Source organism: Narcine bancroftii, chromosome 10, assembly GCF_036971445.1.
Source record: "Narcine bancroftii isolate sNarBan1 chromosome 10, sNarBan1.hap1, whole genome shotgun sequence".
In the NCBI taxonomy this organism is placed as follows: Eukaryota; Metazoa; Chordata; class Chondrichthyes; order Torpediniformes; family Narcinidae; genus Narcine; species Narcine bancroftii.
This window is the reverse complement of record NC_091478.1, coordinates 69,685,686-69,705,663: the sequence shown is the minus strand read 5'-3', so window position 1 is coordinate 69,705,663 and position 19,978 is coordinate 69,685,686. Positions and strand designations below refer to the sequence as shown.

The window sequence follows — 19,978 nt, the reverse complement described above, 5'->3', positions numbered from 1 at the left end:
AACAGGATGTGGAGTTGGGCAGCGAAGTGGCAGATGGAGTTCATTTGGGATAGATGTGAGGTGATGCATTTTGGGTCAAACTTGATGATAGGATGATTAACAGTGTGGAAGAACAGAGGGATCTTGGGGTCCAAGGTCTCAAGGTCACTGCACACATTCATAGGATAGTTAAGGTCTCTGGGATACTGGACTTCATTAGTCAGGGGATTGAGTTCAGGAGTTGTAAGGTAATCTTGCAGGTCTCTAGTGAGACTACACTTGAAATGTTGTGTTCAGTTCTAGTTGTCTTGTTACAGGAAAGGTAGGGAAGCTATGGAGAGGATGCAAAGGAGATTTACCAGGATGTTGGCTGGATTGGAAAAAATATGTCTTATGGGGCAAGGTTAACAGAACTGGAGCTTTTCTCTTTGGAGTGAAGAAGAATGAGAGGTGACTTAATATAGGTCTACAAGATTATGAAAGGCATAGATAAGGTAGACAGTCATCACCTTTATCCCAGGGTGGGAGTAGCAAACAGCAGAGCATATCTCTACAAAGTGAAGGGAGGAAAGTTTAGGGGAGACATCAGGGGTAAGTTTTTTTTTAATGCAAGAGGGTTTGAGTGCTGGAACAATTGGGGCATTTAAGAGACTTTTAGACAGATTTATGGATGTAAGAGAAAACAGGATTATGAGGTTGGGAGGGTTTTTTTGGTGTATATAGGTTGGCACAACATTGTGGGCTAAAGGGTCTGTACTGAAGTGTAATTTTCTATAAACTGCGCAGTAGAACTGATGGGTTGGAGGAGAGAATCCAGTAGTCCAGTTTATTGTCCTTTAATTGAACGTACAACCTGACGAAACAGCCTTCTCTGGTCCTCAGACGCAGATCCAGACAAGCAATTCATATGCAGGATAAGTACTCATATATTCAAATAAATATTGTTTCATAGATATGAGAGCCTTGGATGTTAGTGTGAGCAGTTCCTATGCCCATGGGAAGTAGATGAAATATAGTTGGAACAGAATGGAGCTAAAGAGGGAATGGGAAGGTGAGGCGAGGGTGGGGAGGATGAGATGAACTGAAGTAGTGGGGAAGAAGAAAGGGGACTAGTTACATGATAGATGAAAGGAGCTGAAGTCCACATTTTATTGAGATAGTAGCAAATGAAATCTTCAGTAAACAATTAGTAGATGGAGGGACTCAGCAGGTCAAGCAGCATCCATCAAGGGAAATGCTCTATGTTTTGAGTAGGACATTTTTTAAAACTATTGTCTCGAAATGATCCCCTCCCAAAACATTGACTGTCCATCTCTCTCCATGGATTTATTGAAAAAGGGAATGGATAGCCTATCTCTGCTCATTTATGTGAATGTAGAACAGCATAGTACAGGCCCTTTGGCCCACAATACGGATAACCTATCCTTGCTTGTTTATATGTTCAAGATTCCTTTATTGTCTGAGCTGTGATAGGAAAATAGAAGTGGGCACAGTAACAGCTTTCAAAATAGATTTATGTAAGAGGGGCTTGGTAGGATGTGAACCTGGCAAATAGGATTGGACCAGTATTCTATGATGGTCAGTATAAACTAGTTGTCCCGTTCTGTGCTGTGTAACTTTGACTCATTCAGAATCTTCCAACAGTTTTGACAGCTGTTAAATGTGGCTGTGGGTTCGCCAGCTGCCACAGCATTTTTAAGTGGTGTTTTTTTTCTTGATCAAAAACTGAAAATTTCACAGATGGCAAGCAGATTTCAGAGAACAAACTGACATTGTTAAATGTGGTATAATCGGATTGGACATAAAATAAACATTCTGCTAGTTCAACCTGAAAGTTATGAAATGCATCTGTGGATGAAAGGTTGGAAGAACCAAGAATAGATTTTTGAAATAAACAAGAGATAATGCCAGAACATGATGAGAAATGACTGCTACTGGTTGACGTTTCTCTGGGTGGCTAGAATTGAAAGAAATAGTATGTTTAATTATCTGGAGTCATGTCAGAGAAGGTTGGTGTAGTCAAGCCTTCCAAAGGCTGTGGATGAATCGAAAAGAACGAGAGGAATGGATTACCTTTGTCACAGCAATGTGATGTTAATGGCTTTGAAAAGGCCATAGTATGACAAACTGTTTTGGAGCATTTCATATATTCAGGAATGATTTGGAAAGTGTGTTCATTCCTTTTGGAGAGGAAAGGGAAATTGGAGTTAAGTATGGATTTGTTTGAAGATAGAGGGAGATGAAAGCTGTTTAAAGGAGAGGAAGTCTGCCTGTGGGAAGAGAACAGGAATAGCAAATAAGATGACAGCAGTTAAATAAAAGTGAGGAATTAGAATGCAGTACCTTCAGGTCATGATGAACAGATAAAGACTGGAGCAATGTGGGGAATGATAAGGTGGCGGACATGTGCTTGAAAGAAAAAAGGCATGGTGGGATGTTTTTATTCTTCAGAGCAAAATTTATGGGTTGCTTGCATTTGCTATTGGCAGTGAGAATGCAGATGGGAGAAATGAAGAAAATTGGAGGGGGGGGCCTGGGTTGGGAAGGGATTTATTTTTTCTTTGTGTTGGAGAAAGATTCGAGATGGTGAGTATCTGACAGATTCGAACAAGGGTTTATCAAGTTCAGCTTGGTATCGTTTTGAAAGGCTGAACCTATTATCTTCTGTATTATTTGTTTATGTTCCTTTGGGGTTTAAAAAAAAGAAAATTGGGTCATTCTGGAAGAAAAGCAAATGTTGGAGATAATTTTTCATAATTAATAGACACTGAGGTGAGACTTAGAGATGTGATTAAGAAGGAGTGGTTAAGAAAGTGAGGCTAATGTGTGTTGCAGTACTTGCACAAAATGGACAGCTTGAAGCGGGAAAATAATCTTGGTGATGACTTTTTCTTCAGCCTAAACTATTTTTAGTATGCAGATTCTCTTTCCATTTGTAATAGTAATTTTATTCCTGTTCTTCTTAAGGTTTTCAGCAATGTGGGCGGCAGATGAAATTGCCAGTATGTGCTATACGCATTATTCTACCAAGTTACCAAAGAAGGGGCAACCAGATCCTCGACAGGAATGGACTCTACTTGCAGCTGTGGTAAAAGTTGAAGAGAAAGGGAGTGTGCAGTCAGTTTGCAGCAGTGAGAGTAAAGATGGTGAGAAAGCAGAAGTCGTAATTAATGTTTTACTGATGTCATTTTTAAACTTGGTGAGAATTTTAAAAATCCAAAGATGCAAATAAGATGATTATTTTTGTAATTTTAATGAAAAGTAATTCAGGTAATTACTTCCCATCATTCACTTTGATTGTTTTCAGTAGTGTACAACCAGAAGTCTGTATTACCACAGCTCAGTATTACAGACCCCCTTCCCCCACCTCAGGGCCTGTGTTACTGAGCTGGATGATTGAGAAATGCTTCTGATTGGCATGGTTTCTTTCTACATGGATGTCAGATTTTTAACAATTCAAGCAGTTTGTCTAAAATGCAACATTTTTAATGAAATGTTAGAATCTCAGAAGAGGCAACACTCCTTGTAATCAGCTGAAGTTGCCAGTAGCTAGTTTTCAATTGTCTCATTGTCAGAATTGCATGATCATTTAAATTTGCATCTTTTGGAGACTATATTTGTTAAAGAGTTTTCAACTAGTCATCTGAAATTGTGAGCCCTACGTTAAAATCTATTGGATGCTCTGTAGAGATCTACCATATTACCCAAGCATTGGATGAAATGTTGTAAAACTAATGAGCAAACACATGACCAGAGTAATTTCTTGAGTAAGGAAGGTGAGATTAAAAGACGCCACGAGCCCATGCATCAAGCCAGAGAAGATGAAACGAAGGCTGTTTCTGGATCGATGCTTCAACAGATGGACACCCCATGGGAACATTGCCTTAAGAAAGCAACCTCTATCCTCAAGGACTCTTACCACTCAGGTCCATGCCCTCTTCACGCTGCTACTGTCAGGAATGAGGTACAGGAGCCTGAAGATGGCACAAGGATCGCATCTTCCCCTTGGCCATCAGATTTCTGAATGGACAGTGAACCGGAGACACTACCTCTTCTCTTTGCACGAATGTATTTATTTTTTAAATGTAATTTATAGCAATATTTGCACCCGTACTGCTGCCACAAAATGACAAATTTCATGACATATGATAATAAATTCTGAAGATTCTGACGCGATATTTACATGGAATTTCCAAAGGATGTTTTATTGGCAAAAAGAGTGTGATTCTTAGTCCCTGGAGTAATCTGCTGGAATAATGTATGCCTGAGGTTTATTAGAGGAAATGCTGGGCAAGTACCAAGTTTCTTTTGATGAAAATATATTTCTATAATTTCAACACTTAGTAGCTGGTCATGTCATGGGAAGGTCAGAACAGGAAGATAGTGCAGACAAATGTGTAGATGAAGAGATTGTGCAGGGGGCAGGGTTTCAAATTCTTGGATCTTTGGAACCTTTTCTGGAGAAGGGGTGATCTGTACAAGTGGGATGGATTGCACCTGAATGAGATAAACAAATATCCTGGCAGGACACTTTGTTATTGTTGTTGTGTCATGGTGGGGGGGGGGGGTGGGGAGGGGGAGGGGATTGTTAAGCTAGATGGACAGGGGAGTGGGAACCAAAGTGAAGAAACAGAGGAAGTGGTTGGCACACATTTAGAGACAGCTGATAGGGAGTTTGTGTGGAAGGACAGGCAGATGGGGCAAATTGAAGCCATGGTGATATGTTGCAATACCACAGGGACACAATCAAATTTAACAAATAAAGGGCTAATGGTTCTGCATTTAAATCCTTGCAGCATAAGAAATAAAGTTGATGACCTTGCAGTAAATATACACATTGGCAAGTATGATGTGCCTATCAGGGAGTCATGACTAGAGGATGGATGTCATTGGGAGCTGAATTTCCAAGGATACACAGTGTATTGAAAGGGTAGGCAGCTAAGCAGAAGAGGTGGCATGGCTCTGTTGGTAAGGTACAATGTTAAATCATTGGAAAAAGATGACATGGAATTAGAAGTTATAGAATCATTGTGGGTTGGGTTAAGAAATGGCAAGGGTAAAAGGACTTTGTTGGCAGTTATATACAGACCTCCAAACAGTAGTTGGGATATGGACAACACATTGCAACAGCAGGTGGAAAAGGTGTGTCAGAAGGGCAATGTTATGATAGTTATGAGGGACTTTAACATGCAAGTAGTTTGGGAAAACCATGTTGGGACTGGATCTCAAGAGAAATTTTGTAGAAAGCTTACAATATGGCTTTTTAGAGCAGCTTGTAGATGAGTCCTCGAGGTGATCATCTGGACTGGATTGGGTGTTGTGTAATGCACCAGAGGTGATTAGAGATCTTAGAGTAAGGAACCATTAGGGGGCAGTGATCACAATATGATTGAGTTCAATTTGAGATTTAACAAGGAGAAAATAAAGTCAGATGTGTCAGTATTTAAGTGGAGTAAAGGGACTTATAGTGGCATGAGAGAGGAACTGGCCAAAGTAGATTGGATGGGGGCCACTATTAGGGATGATGGCAGAGCAGCAATGGATGGAGTTTCTGCAAAAAACTGGGAACATGCAAGATAAATACATATCAAAGAGAGGATATATTCAAAAGGAAAAATGTCACAACTGTGGCTGATTGGGGAAGTCAAAGCCAATGTGAAAGCAAAAAATAGTGAGGATAGGGGTTTGGAAGATTTTTAAAAACTTAAAACATTCGAAATGTTTCAATGAGATTCCCCTCCTCATTCTCCAAAATTCCAATGAATACAGGCCAAGAGCTGTCAAATGCTCCTCATATAATAACCTTTTCATTCCCAGAAACAGCTGAGTTTTGAACCATCTCCAACATCAGCATATATTTTCTTAAATGAGGAGTCTAAAACTGCTCACAATACTTCAAGTGAGGTTTTACCTCTGCCTTATAAAAGCCTCAACATCACATCCCTATTCCTCTTGAAATGAGGGCCAACATTGCATTTACCTTCTTGACCACCATCTTAACATGCAAGTTAGGCTACCCTGCACAAGGAGTACCAGATCCTTTTGCATCTAAGTATTTTCAGTTTTCTCCCCATTTAAAAATAGTCTGCCTGTCTAATTTTTCTACCAAAGTCAATAACCATTCACTTTCCACAATTATATATATTTTGCCACTTCTCTGTCCATTCTCCTAATCTGTCTAAATCCTTCTGCAGCCTCCATGAATCCTCTGCACTACCTGCTCCTCCACCTACCTTTGTATAATCTTCAAACTTGGCCACAAAGCCATTCATTCCATAATCCAAATAGTTAATATACAACATAAAAAGAAGTCTTTTTATTTTTTCATTAATGGCTGATAATTTAGTTTATACAGATGGCCGAGATTATTATTTAGTTGTATACCTAGGTATCGAATTGCTTGTGTTTGCCATCTAAATGGTGATTCTTCCTTAAACTTTGTGAAATCCGCATTATTCATTGGCATTGTTTCACTTTTATTTGCGTTGATCTTGTACCCCGATACTTCTCCATGTTCCTTCAATTTCTTATGTAATTCTTTTATTGATATTTCTGGTTCTGTTAAGTATACTATGGTGTCATCTGCAAATAGACATTTTATATTCCTTCTCTTTTATTTTTATCCCTTTTATTTTATTTTCTGTTCTTATCAGTTCTGCCAGTGGTTCTATAGCTAACGCGAACAGTGAGGGAGATATTGGACATCCCTGCCTTGTTGATCTGCTTAATTTAAATTGGTTTGATAGATATCCATTTACTGTCACTTTCGCCAATGGTCCCTTATATAATGCTTTAATCCAATTAATATATTTCTCTGATAGGTTGAATTTTTGTAGTAATTTGAATAAATAATTCCATTTTACTCTGTCAATGGCTTTCTCTGCGTCTAAAGCAACCGCTACTGTTGGAGTTTTGTTTCCTTGTACTGCATGGATTAAGTTAATGAATTTACAGATATTATCCGTTTTGTTCATCTTTACTTAATAAATTCAGTTTGATCTAGTTTTACTATCTTTGGTACACAGTCGGCCAATCTGTTTGCTAATAGTTTAGCTATTATCTTATAATCTGTGTTAAGTAGAGATATTGGTCTATACGATGCTGGTGTTAGTGGATCTTTCCCCGTCTTTGGTATTACTGTAATTATTGCTGTTTTGCATGAATCTGGTATGTTTTGTGTTTTTTCAATCTGGTTCATTACTTCCAGGAGAGGAGGAATTAATAAGTCTTTAAATGTTTTATAGAATTCTATTGGGAGTCCATCCTCTCCCGGTGTTTTATTGTTCGGTAGTTTTTTAATATCTCCTGTATTTCTTCTGTTTCAAATGGTTTTATTAATTTATTTTGCTCCTCTGTTTGCAATTTTGGTAGTTCAATTTTAGTTAGAAATTCATCTATTTTGTCTTCTTTCCCTTCGTTTTCAGTTTGATATAGTTGTTCGTAGAATTCCCTGGTTTTTGTTTATCTCCATTGGGTTATATGTAATTTGTTTGTCCTTTTTCCTTGATGCCAATACCGTTCTTTTAGTTTGTTCTGTCTTAAGCTGCCACGCTAGTATTTTGTGCGATTTTTCTCCTAGCTCATAATACTTCTGTTTTGTCTTCATTATGTTCTTTTCCATCTTATATGTTTGTAGTGTTTCATATTTTAATTTTTTGTCTGTCAATTCTCTTCTTTTAGTTGTATCTTCCTTTATTGCTAATTCTTTCTCTGTATTTGTTATTTCCCTTTCCAACTCTTCTATTTCTCAATTGTAGTCCTTCTTCATCTTAGTTACATAACTTATTATCTGTCTTCTGATGAATGCTTTCATTGTGTCCCATAGTATAAACTTATCTTTCACTGGTTCCATATTTATTTCAAAGTACATTTTAATTTGTCGCTCAATGAATTCTCTATAATCCTGTCTTTTAAGTAGCATGGAGTTTAATCTCCATCTATACATTTTCGGTCGGATGTCCTCCAGCTCTATTACCAATAACAGGGGTGAGTGATCCGATAACAATCTAGCTTTGTATTCCGTTTTCTTAACTCTTCCTTGAATGTGGGCTGATAACAGGAATGGGTCTATCCTTGAGTATGTTTTATGTCTACCCGAATAATATGAATATTCCTTTTCCTTTGGGTGTTGTTTCCTCCATATATCCAAAAGTTGCATTTCTTGCATCAATTTAATTATAAATTTGGTTACTTTGTTCTTTCTGTTAGTTTTTTTTTCCAGTTTTATCCATGTTTGAGTCCAAATTAAGGTTAAAATCCCCTCCTATTAGTATGTTCCCTTGCGTATCTGCTATCTTCAAAAAGATATCTTGCATAAATTTTTGATCTTCTTCATTAGGTGAAAATACATTGAGCAAATTCCAAAATTCTGAATATATCTGACATTTTATCATTACATGTCTCCCTGCTGGATCTATTATTTCCTCTTCTATTTTGATTGGTACATTTTTATTGATTAATATAGGTACTCCTCTGGCTTTTGAATTATATGATGCTGCTGTTACATGTCCTATCCAATCTCTCTTTAATTTCTTGTGTTCTACTTCAGTTAGATGTGTTTCTTGCATGAATGCTATATCAATTTTTTCTTTCTTCAGTAAATTTAACAGCCTCTTCCTTTTGATTTGTTTATGTATTCCATTAATATTTAAAGTCATATAGTGAAACATAGCCATTTCATACTTTGTTTATCTTTCCTTTCCGTTTCCTCATCACCATCTTCCCTTCTTATCCATTTCTGGTTTTTTTTAACACATTTTAAGACAACATTTCTAAAACATAAAATATTTCCACTATTCCCATATCTAAAATTCCTTTAACCCCAATAGTCCCTCCCCTCTCTGAGTTGCCCTTTGTCCCTTGTCGGGCAACCAGATCTCCACTCTCCATTTGGATTTGCGAACCCACTCGCAAGCGTCAACTGATTTCACAGTGACTGTTATTCTTCCCACCCAGCCCTCCTTGAAAAGATTTTAATCTTCATATATAACAAAGCTCACTCTCTTAATTCCCTCCTTACTTCCTTTCTTCCCTTTCTTTCCCTTCTTAGTTCTTACTTATACTTTATTCTTCTTTATATATAATTTGTTGTCATTTTTGTTCTTGTTACATCTCTTCATCTCTCTGTCTGTTTTGTAGGTGTTCTGCAAATTCTCGTGCTTTTTCTGGATCCGAGAACAGTTTGCTTTGCTGCCCTGGGATAACTATTTGAAGCATCGCTGGATATTTTAACATAAATTTATAACCTTTTTTCCATAGGGTCGATTTTGCTGCGTTAAACTCCTTCCTCTTCTTCAGGAGTTCAAAACTTATGTCTGGATAGAAAAAAATTTTTTGACCTTTGTATTCCAGTGGTTTTTTTGTCTTCTCTTATTTTTTTCATTGCCTTCTCTAATATGTTTTCTCTTGAAAAGATTTTACTGGAATGGATCTTGGTTTTTGTTGTGGTTGTGGTTTAGGGGCTAATGTTCTGTGTGCCCTTTCTATTTCCATTCCTTCCTGTAATTCTGGCATTCCTAGGACCCTGGGGATCAATGGATAAATTTATATATAAATTTTATAAATTCGTTCATATTTTTGCCTTCTTCATCTTCCTTAAGGCCCACTATCTTTATATTGTTTCTCCTATTATAGTTTTCCATTATATCTATCTTCTGAACTAACAGCTCCTGTGTTTCTTTAACTTTTTTATCAGATTCTTCTAATTTCTTTTTTAAGTCATCTACCTCCATTTCTATGGCTGTTTCTCGTTCTTCTACCTTGTCTACTCTTTTTCCTATTTCTGTCATGACCATCTCTAATCTATTCAGTTTTTCTTCTGTACCTTTTATTCTTTTTATTTCACTGAATTCTTGTGTCAGCCATTCTTTTAATGTTTCCATATATTCTTTAAAAAAATTTTTTATCCATGTACTTGCCCTTCCCTTCATCTTCCATTTCTCTGTGTTCTCCCTCCTCTTCTTCTGAGCCCACTCCAGGATCTGTGTCCTTTACCTGTCTCTTCTGATTTTCTTGTTGGGTTGTTTATTTTATTTTGTTGGGTATTTTTGTTTTATTACTTTTATTAAAAGTGTCTTTGAGCTGGTCGTCTTCCTCTGGGTTGGTCATCTGTTGTTTCTCTGATTTTCTTTTTTTATTTTCTTCCTTCTTGTTCCCGTTATTTTCTATGTTTTCCTGTTGGGAGTCTTGCTGTAGTGTTATTTTTGTCTGTTTAAGCTGTGGAGATTTACTCCTCAGCTGGTCCCCCCTCCCGTCGGTGTTGTTTTTGTCTTGTGCGAGGATTCGCGCATGTGCGGTTGCGCACTTTTGTTTGTCTCCGTGAGCCATCTTTGAAGTTCTGTGTTCGGGGTTTCCACTGACCTCAGGGAGCGGGCTTCTCTCTCCACGGCGGGCCTCCTTGTACAGGTAAGGCCTTCACCTTTCTCTTCCGATGTCTTTCCTTCTTCTTTTCTTCCCGTTGTTTTTGGTTTTTCTTTCTTTGCTGCCATTTTCTCCTCACTTTTATTTTTAATTTGTTATGGTTTCTGTGTTTGTGGCTTTGTTTTTTCTTTACTTTTTTTTAAACTTTTCTGGAGAGGGCTGGTATTTTCTTACCCGTCACTACTCCATCACGTGACTTCCCCACATTAATTGTTCTTGAGACCTGTTTTGCTTTCCACTGCCAAGAAAGTACCTTATGAGCTCTTTCACCCAACTCATAATACTTCTGTTTAGTTCTTATTATCACTTTATCCTTTCTATATGTTTTTAGTAAATTATGTTCAAGTTTTTTATTAATAAGTTGTCTATGCTTTTCTTCAGAGCCCCTCATTTGGTCTTTTTCTAAATTTATTATCTCTTTTTCCAATTGTTCCACCTCTCTTGTGTATTCCTTTTTAATCTTAGAATTATAACATAATTTGTCCTCTTGAATATCCTTCCAAAATGTCCCATATAATAAATTTATTGGTAGTTGAATTGCAGTTGGTCTCATAAAATATCTGAATTTGTCTCCTAATAAAATCACAAAAGTCTAATCTTCTCATCAATGAAGAGTTAAAACGGCATCTATAGACTGATTTTACTTTATCCGGCATCATGACAGATGATGCTCAAAGGTGAGTGATCTCATAAAATTCTCGCTTTATATTCAGCATCCATAATCCTGCTTGTAATTGAGTTGATTCTAAAAATGAATCTGTCCTAGAATAAGAGTCATATCTATTTTAATAAAAAGATTAAACTCTTTCTCTTGGATGAATTCTTCTCCAGGTGTCCACTAAGTTCAGCTCTCTCATTAATACCAAAGTGGCTTTCGCTGCTGTCGACTTGGTTAGGTTTGTCACTGGACACTCCAGTTTCCAAACCAGGCTCTGATGCAAAGTGCACTGGTTGTGGGTTGATATAGTATTCAACAGCGTGCCAAATCTCTTCAGATTTCTTTCTTTTTCAATCTTTTTATTAACATTTCATAATATACAAAGCATATGGAGAATAGAAATAACACAATTAAAATGTTATGTCCAAGTCTACATGGTATAAGTATCATATAAATTCCAAAGATTGAAAATGTGACGTATTACAAATAATCTCTTCCAATTTCTTGGCAAGTAAAGGTATTGGTATGCCTCCTTCACTGTTGCTTCACTGTGCTGGCTCCAGGAGAGGTCATCCAGTATGTGAACTTGAAGGAACTAACCCTCTCCACCAACATCAGTCAATGAAGACAGTTGTGTGGTCCCTTGGCCTCTGCAACCTAAGGTTGACAACAAGCTCCTTGGTCTTGTGGATGTTGAGAGCCGTATTATTGCTCTCGCACCACCCAACTAATTTCTAAATCAGTGGTTCTCAACCTTTTTCTTTCCACTCAGATACAACTTTAAGTAATCCATATGCCATAAGTGCTCTGTGATTGTTAAGGGATTGCTTAAGGTGGTATGTGAGTGGGAAGGGAAGGTTGAGAAGCACTGCTCTACACCCAATAGTTATTGAAATATTTTGCTTGAGAAAAATTGTCATTGGTCCATTTCCTTTGGAGTTATGAAACCATGCACATAACTAGTCAATTAGGTAGGATTAAAACAGTGGTTTTCAAACTTTTTCTTTCCACCCACATACCACCTTAAGCGATCCTTTACTAATCATAGAGTACCTATGGCATAGGGAATACTTAAAGTGGTATTTGAGTGGAAAGAAAAAGGTTGAGAACCACTGTTCTAGATCTTCATCCTATATTCTGAGTCTTTATTACCCGTTATTCAATCAACAATAGTGGTGTCTTAAGTGTATTTAGCTTGTTTTTAGTAGAATTGGTGCCTGCCACATTGACCATTGCCAGTGAGCTGATATCGCCTCCAACCGTTCATCTTGGCGTCTCACAGTTAGGCGGACAGCAACCTCCTTTGAAGAAGACCGCAGAGCCCACCTCACTGACAAAAGACAAAGGAGGAAAAACCCAACCCCAACCAACCAATTTTCCCTTGCAACCGGTGCAACCGTGCCTGCCTGTCCCGCATCGGACTTGTCAGTCACCAATGAGCCTGCAGCAGACGTGGACATACCCCTCCATAAATATTCGTCCGCGAAGCCAAGCCAAAGAAAAAAGAAAGTAGAATTAATAATGGAAGAAATCTTAGCTTTGTGTTAACATCAAACTTTGCTGATTCTGAGTGGAAAAATACTCCTTAGTTGTTTAGCTTAACTATGCCTCCTGGGACTTCCTAACTAAACACTAAGTAACTAGTACCAAGCAAGGGCAGCATGAGATCACCGCCCAATAGCTATGAGGCTATCTTTTAGCTTGTTTGTGCTTGCATTCATCTTTTGAGCCTTTTCCCTGATGGAAAGAGGAAAAGAGAGCATGTCCAGGGAGTGATGGGCCCTTCATTACGTTGGCTACCTTTCCTAGGTAGCAGATGCAGATAGAGAACATGAAGAAAGTTTATGTTATGTTCTGAGCTATATTCACTACCTTGGGTTGAGCAGTTCCGATAGCACACTGATGCATCCAGCAAGTATGTTTCAGTGGTGCACATGTAGAGGTAGTTGGGGGGATAAGGGGGAATACAGGATTTACTTGTTTTACTAAGAAAGTAGAGGTGTTGGACTGCTTTCTTGGTCATTGTTTCAACATGCTTGGCTGAGGAGATGTTTATTTTAAGAACTTGAAGCTATCTAGTCTTTTTAATTCAGTGCCCTTATTGTGGACAGGAATATGATCACTGACTGTTTTCCTAATATTGATAATCATCTTCATCATAAATGAAGTTGAGAGGTTGTTATCTTGGTATCATTCAACTAGACTATAATCTCTTTCCTGTATTTTGTATTTTTGTTATTTGATATTGTTGTGCCACTGATAAATGTGAAGATGGAATTGTATTGATGTGGGTGTAGAGGGAGTATTCTCAGGGACTGAGTACATATTCTTAATGAGTGACAGCGTTGAGTTGGTCGTGGAGGAGATATTGTTACAAATCTGACTACTGGTCCAATAACCTTGCTTTTAATTGCATGTCAGTGTTTGAAATAAAAGAATCTGGGAATTTATGAGAAGAATGTGTATCTCTTGCAGTATTCCTGGAAGTCGTTGCAATGGGAACTGGATCAAAATGCATTGGACAGACAAAAATGAGTAAAGGTGGTATGTATTTATGGTTTTTTTTAATGATAAACTGGTATCTCCCACCAATAATCTTTGTGATTATATTCTACTGCCAAATTTTAGCTTGTGCATTTCATTTACCAAACCCTCTTTACATAGCTCTGGTATTTTCCAGCATCTTTTGAATTGAAATCAATTATAAACTTTTCAAAAGCTGAAATCTAGGTATGTGCAATTATGGAGAAATATTATTTTACATGAATTCACAAATTAGGTCCGTTCACCCATTTCTAATTTCACTGAGATTGGCTGAACTGATACCTAGTCAGTCCTCTAAACTTGCTCCTCTAGCCACTTAGACCTGAACTCTATTCCCACAATCCTTTGCATTGATTGGACAAGAAATAGAACCTCACTGCCTTATCTCAGTGTAGGGACATGGCAGCTATGCAGAGTAATTCATTGCAAGAATGTGGATCACCATTATTGTGTTAAGAGTAATGATAGGTGGTTATTTCCACATCTCATGTGGAAATTGAAAATCAACTTGGATATGCCTGTTGCATTTGAATGAGCAGTGCATGAAGAGAAATTGTTTGCCTTTTCTCCAAACTAGCGACTAGGCACATTATTCTCCCTTGATATCAAGGCAATGGAATTCTTCATATGGGTTTGAGTTGCATTAATCTGAAAAGATAAAATCATTTTAATAATAAGATAAAGCAAAAATATACAAACAAGCCTTAATTAAGTTCTCTTTCCTCACTAGGTGAAATGAACTTGCCTTTTCTTGGCACCTCCCAGTGTGGAAATAATTTCCAATGGTTTCCACTTCCTTTCAGTTTTTAGTAAAGCAGTGTAGTTAGAAGAAGACATGATGTCTAGTACTGTAATTGTTTGGCAACTTCAATGGGTACAACTTTAATAAATCTTTAATTTTTCAAACAAAAGTTGTTTTGAGATGACATTAATCTCTGCTTGGTATTTTTTTTACAGTACAAGTTTGCCAGAGAATTGGCAAACAGCATGCTTTCTTCTGGATGCATTGCTCGATTGTAATTGAAAGCAACGGTTAGCGCTATTTGAGTCCAGCGCTGTCTGTAAAGGGTTTATACATTCTTCACGTGACCTGCATAGGTTTTCCCCGGGTGCTCTGGTTTCCACCCACCCACCGAGATGGTAGGTTAATTGAGTTGGACAGGTTTCAATGGCCAGACTTGGCTTCTCCCGTTTTGTAAATAAAACATTTAAAAAGGTGTCCGAGTTCCATTCAGAACTTTCGTGCACTGATATAATTGAGTTAAACAGATTTGAGGCTTGTACAATTAAGATGCAAACCAATTTCTGATAAGAAGAATTAAAAAGTTCAAATTAGAAAAAGAGATGTAACGATTTTTGAAGTTGCCTAATTTACACGCAAGCAAAGTGTATGTCTATTTATAAATTCTTAATAATTAACAGTGGACTTACATTCACGTCCAAAAAATAAACATCCTGCTTAATCATCATATCCATAGCATCTACAACTGTGGGAAAATTCCCAATTTTCTTGATAGGAATATTTTGATTCTATTTTGATTTTCATCAAATATCTTCTAGGTGATGTTGTTAATGACAGCCATGCAGAGGTGACTGCACGGCGTGGGTTCCTGAGGTGAGGATTTTGTACTTTTTTAAAAAAAAAATAGTCTCTGTATAGTTTCATCAAAGTGGGAAATTGTGCAACTATCAAGTTTCCAAGATAAAAATCTAGAGTGATACTTATTATGGGAACTGGGTGTCAAGGCCAGGATTTGATTGGGTGCTGAGGGCAAGGAGGGCTCCTGAAGGCCCTGAGAGCTGAAGGCTTCCTCATCGTGGCAGTGCTTTGGATATAGGCTCAGGTTGACAATGATTTGAACTCAGCTGGAGTCTTGTGCAGCTGCAGAGGCTGCGGGAATGCTGGAAGCAAATCTGCAGTCTCTCATTTACTCTGGTGGACTGTCTTTTGCTTCTCTTTCTCTTGCTGTAAGGGGCACTGGGCAATGCTAATGGAAAATATTGGTCTGCCTTATGGGAGACAAAAGGCAATTTCATGTAATATTACATTTCTGTTTTAATTATTCAAATAATGTTATTTTCAAATAATTCAGCCCACGAGACCCTGCCACCCAAATACACCCAATTGACCTAGAAACCACAGTACATTTTTTTTGAACGGTGGGAGGAAGGTGGATTGCCAGGAAGAAACCCACGCAGAAACAGGGAGAACGTACGAACTCCTTAAAGACAATCAATAGTATCTGATCTGATGCTCCTATTCTAAAATTTAAAAAAATTAGAGATGCTGAATGTTTACCTGAATATTAGCTAGCCAGATTACATGGCATTGTAATTAATCAGCTATCTTGACAAAGAGATGCAGACAGTCCCCATGTTACCAAAGTGTTCCGTTCCTAGGAATTGTCCATCAGCTTTATCTCTCTGTATGTCAGAAATGTCCATTTTCTACTGTGACATTATTATATTGTCATACATTTGCTATAATTTTAAAATGTTATTCAATAATCATTCTGGCACTACCCATAATTAAACTAATGGAATTATGGTTTATCCAGTCAGTAATGAATAGTGTGAAACATCATTATTATTATTGGCTTGAAAACGCTTTCAAAATGTGTGGGAGATTTGATTTAAAGTCAGATTTCAATAAGTAAGATGATTTGTAACCCAGGGAGTTTCTGTACTGGGAGTGAATTGATCATTTGCATTTGGTATTGTTCTTTCAGGCCAAAACCAACCATGTCCTGGGTTACCTGTTCACCATCAATATCCGATTATTATTTGAAGAGATCGGCATTCTTTAAACATTCCTGAACCATTGCTGCTAAATTAAGATTAAATAACTCATTCATCTCACTATTATATGAAACATTTTGTGCATAATTTATGTTTCAGTGTTAGCTAAATCGCTTAATTAACTTCATAAGCTCAGCTTTGATATGATGAAGGAGAAAGTGTTCTTGCATCACTTGAGTTGCTGTTCTAATATACCGCCACAATATTATCAGTGTTTCCTGAAGGATATGCCATAGGGAAGACGAGAAAGGTTTGACCACAGGTAGAAAATTTCAGTATTGATTTCACATTGATATGAAAAGCAAGATATCTTACATAAAAATGGTAATGTTTTTATTTATCATTATAAATTTCTTTTTCTCTTTATTGAAGGTACTTGTATTATGAACTTAGAGAAGCATTCAGAAATAAAAATAGCATCTTCGTCGCAAGCAGACAGAATGCCAAATGGAAACTAAAAGCAGGCATTACTTTTGTGTTCTTTATAAGCCACACACCATGTAAGTTAACTAATAGCAAAACTTTTTATTGTTCGAATTTCAGGTGAGGGAAATACTTTAAGCAGTTCAAGGAAAGGGGGAAAATGAGAATTTGAAGTAGATCTTGGAGATGGAATGATTGGATACATAGGAATGAAAGAATCAGTAAAGGACACAGTTCAGATCATCAGTTCTGTGAATCCATAGTAAAAGATCACAGCCAGGAGTTCCAATATTTGCAAAGATCTATTGGATGATTTTTTTTTTTGTTCAATGTTTCTCCATATGGTGGGTATATGACATTTCCCACATAAGAAAATATTTTCAGATTTAGTTAAAGAATCTATATTTTGTAAGTATCTATCTAATATGGATCAAGATATGTCAGCTATAAATCACAAAATTCTGTTGACACTGGTTGAAGTAGAAACACAAAATGCTGGAGAAGCTCAGCAGGTGAAAAATATGAAAAGCAAGATATGTAGCAGAGGTAAAGGTACAGAACCGACGTTTTGGGCCTGAGCTGGTGGTGTTATTATTGTCCACTTTATCTTTGATAATCAAATAAGAAAAAACGCCATTGATTTTTTAAAATCTTTTTAATTTAGACACACAGCATAGTAACAGGCCCTTCCAGCTCACAAGCCCATGCTGCCCAAATATACTAATTAACGCTTGTTCCTTTTATAGTCACATAATAATACATTAAAAATTTAACATTCATGATGTACTTCAACTTTTGTTTGCTGTATGGCAGCAAAGAGTCACCATGACCTTTGCCCAGTGCCCCTAACAATAGAAGAAAGAGAACAAAAGAGAATCCCTTCAGAGATGCTGGGTGTCCATGACTTTGCCTCCAGCGCTCCCGCAGCCTTTGCAGCCACACAGTCTCCTGTTTGATCCATTGGCAACCCAAGCTCCAATTCCAAACCTCTGACACAATCAGGAAGCCTTCACAGCCAGAGCCTTTTCTTGAGCCCTTCTTGGTCTCAGCATCCTTCTGAATTCTGGGTTTGATACTTGGTTCCTATGAGCCAGTCTCCAGCAGCCCACAGACCGTGCTGGTCCCCTGAATGCAAGTTGCCTGCTGGCTGCAGCCAGGTATAGGAGCTTCAGCCAGTGCTGATCCCCTTGCTGATCCGCTGCTGTGCTGCAGGCTCATTTCCTCTGCTTCTTCTTCTCAACAGGAGGTTGTGTAGGTGGGGGTGTTCTCCCTGTTTCTGGTGGTCTGCACCTTTCTGCTGCTCCCCAGTGTCTAGAATTTCTCATGGCCACTGCCAAGCACAGGTATCCTGTACCGCCATCTTGGGCACAGACCTTGCAGTTGCAGGATTTTACTTAAACCCTGTACAGAGCTGCCAACATTGGAACCAGGTGGCTGAACCCTTCAGAGCAGCGCTGTATCTCCACTCTCCAGGATCTGCACCAGTGCTGCTATTACAACCGCTGCTTCAGTGACACCATTTATTTTTAATCCCATACATTTTGAACAGGAATGGAGACATATTTCATATATATTTCAGGAATTGTATCACACTGTTGATCTGCGGCATAAACACTGGGGCTTGTGAGTTTATTCAGTTGCCAAGGCACTTTTGCTCATGCCATACCCAAAACGTTTGTTACCCTTTAATTGCTATCCTCCGTGACCTGCTGAGTTTCTCCTGTGTATGTTTTTGTGTATTACACAGTAAACGTAATGACTTTCTTCTGCGATTATCAGAAGATCCAACTGCTAGGCAATTCAAGAAATATTTTTTTCCTGTTGTATTTGCATTGTTTTAAACTTTTAAAATTGAAAGTTGGAAGAAAACATTTTAATGCTTAAATAACAGCTCAATATTTTAATCACTTAGGAAATACAGTGCCCTCCATAATGTCTGCATCAAAGACACTATTTTCCTTTATTTGCCCCCTAAGCTCCACAGTTTTAAATTTGTAATCAGACAATTCACGTGATTAAAGTGCATATTCCAGATTTTATTCAAGGTTATTTCTATATTTTGGTTTGACTGTGTAGAAATTACTGCACTTTTTATACTTTTCATTTCAGGGCACCATAATATTTGGGGTCATAGCAATGGTATTGTATGCATATATAATAAAGTAGTTGTGTTTAATACTTTGTTGCATATCCACTGCTTGCAATTCATAGACATCACCAGGTGCTGAGCATCTTCTCTGGTGACGCTCTGCCAGGCCTCAACCGTAGCCATCTTCAGCTCCTGCTTGTTTCGGAGACTTATCCCCTTAAGTTTTCTCCTCAGAATGTGGAAGGCATGCTCAATTGGGTTTAGATCGGGTGACTGACTTGGCCATTCAAGAATTTTTCAGGCTTTAGGTTTGAAAAACTCCTTTGTTGTTTTAGCAGTGTGTTTGGGATCATTGTCTTGCTGTTGGATGAAGCACTGTCCAAGGAGTTTAGAGGCATTTGCTCGGATTTGAGCAGATAAAATGTTTCTCTACACCTCAGAATTCAGTTTGCCACTCCCATGAGCAATTTCATCATCAATGAAGTTAAGTGTACCAAGGGGGTGTACCACGTGATGACGTGGGGCTAAACTTGAATTCTCTACTCTCTCTGAAAAAGTTTTATAAAAGAATTAAGAGGCCTGAACTGATACCAAGAAAATAGATGAGAAGCTATCGGAAGGCCTTCAGAACAATAAACAATGCCTCCTAAGATGTTACTTTTCAAGAACTTGAACTGGAAAAAGAAGCTGATAAAGAAGAGAGGCCTACCTCGAAGAAGGATCCTGGAGCTGTCCAGAAGGAAAGTGTCTATGGTGACAGACCTGGAGCTGGGGAGACTTTGGAGATCACTGTACAAGGTCTCCCCCGACAATGGCCGATTGCCACGAGTGAAGAAGTGACACAGCGCGTGTGCAAGGAGTCACGCATGCATAGAGCACAAAAAAAGAGGCAATTATTTTTAAAAAAGCTCAAGAAGCCTCCAGCTCCAGTGATGAAGAGGAGGAGCAGGAAGAAGAAGAAATGTAGGTTGAACAGAGAGTTTTGGCCAAAAAACAGGAGAAAAATAAAGGAGACTTCTATATCCCACAACTGAAATGAAGAAGTATATGGATTCTTTCCAGCAATC

At 38.0% G+C, this 19,978-nt stretch overlaps 1 protein-coding gene across 3 annotated transcripts in view; it reads left to right on the top strand.

Annotated features, from left to right (window-relative positions):
• The window catches only part of adat1 (adenosine deaminase tRNA specific 1), a 42,924-nt gene that overhangs the window by 807 nt on the left and 22,139 nt on the right, over window positions 1-19,978 (top strand). For 2 of the 3 annotated variants that reach the window (XM_069901279.1, XM_069901277.1), the window contains exons 2-5: window positions 2,947-3,125; window positions 13,532-13,600; window positions 15,161-15,215; window positions 16,772-16,899. In XM_069901279.1, coding sequence (XP_069757380.1) covers window positions 2,957-3,125; window positions 13,532-13,600; window positions 15,161-15,215; window positions 16,772-16,899 — 421 coding nt within the window. In that variant the 5' untranslated portion in view covers window positions 2,947-2,956. The remainder of the gene's footprint in view (window positions 1-2,946; window positions 3,126-13,531; window positions 13,601-15,160; window positions 15,216-16,771; window positions 16,900-19,978) is intronic. The other variant, XM_069901278.1, reaches the window with a different exon arrangement.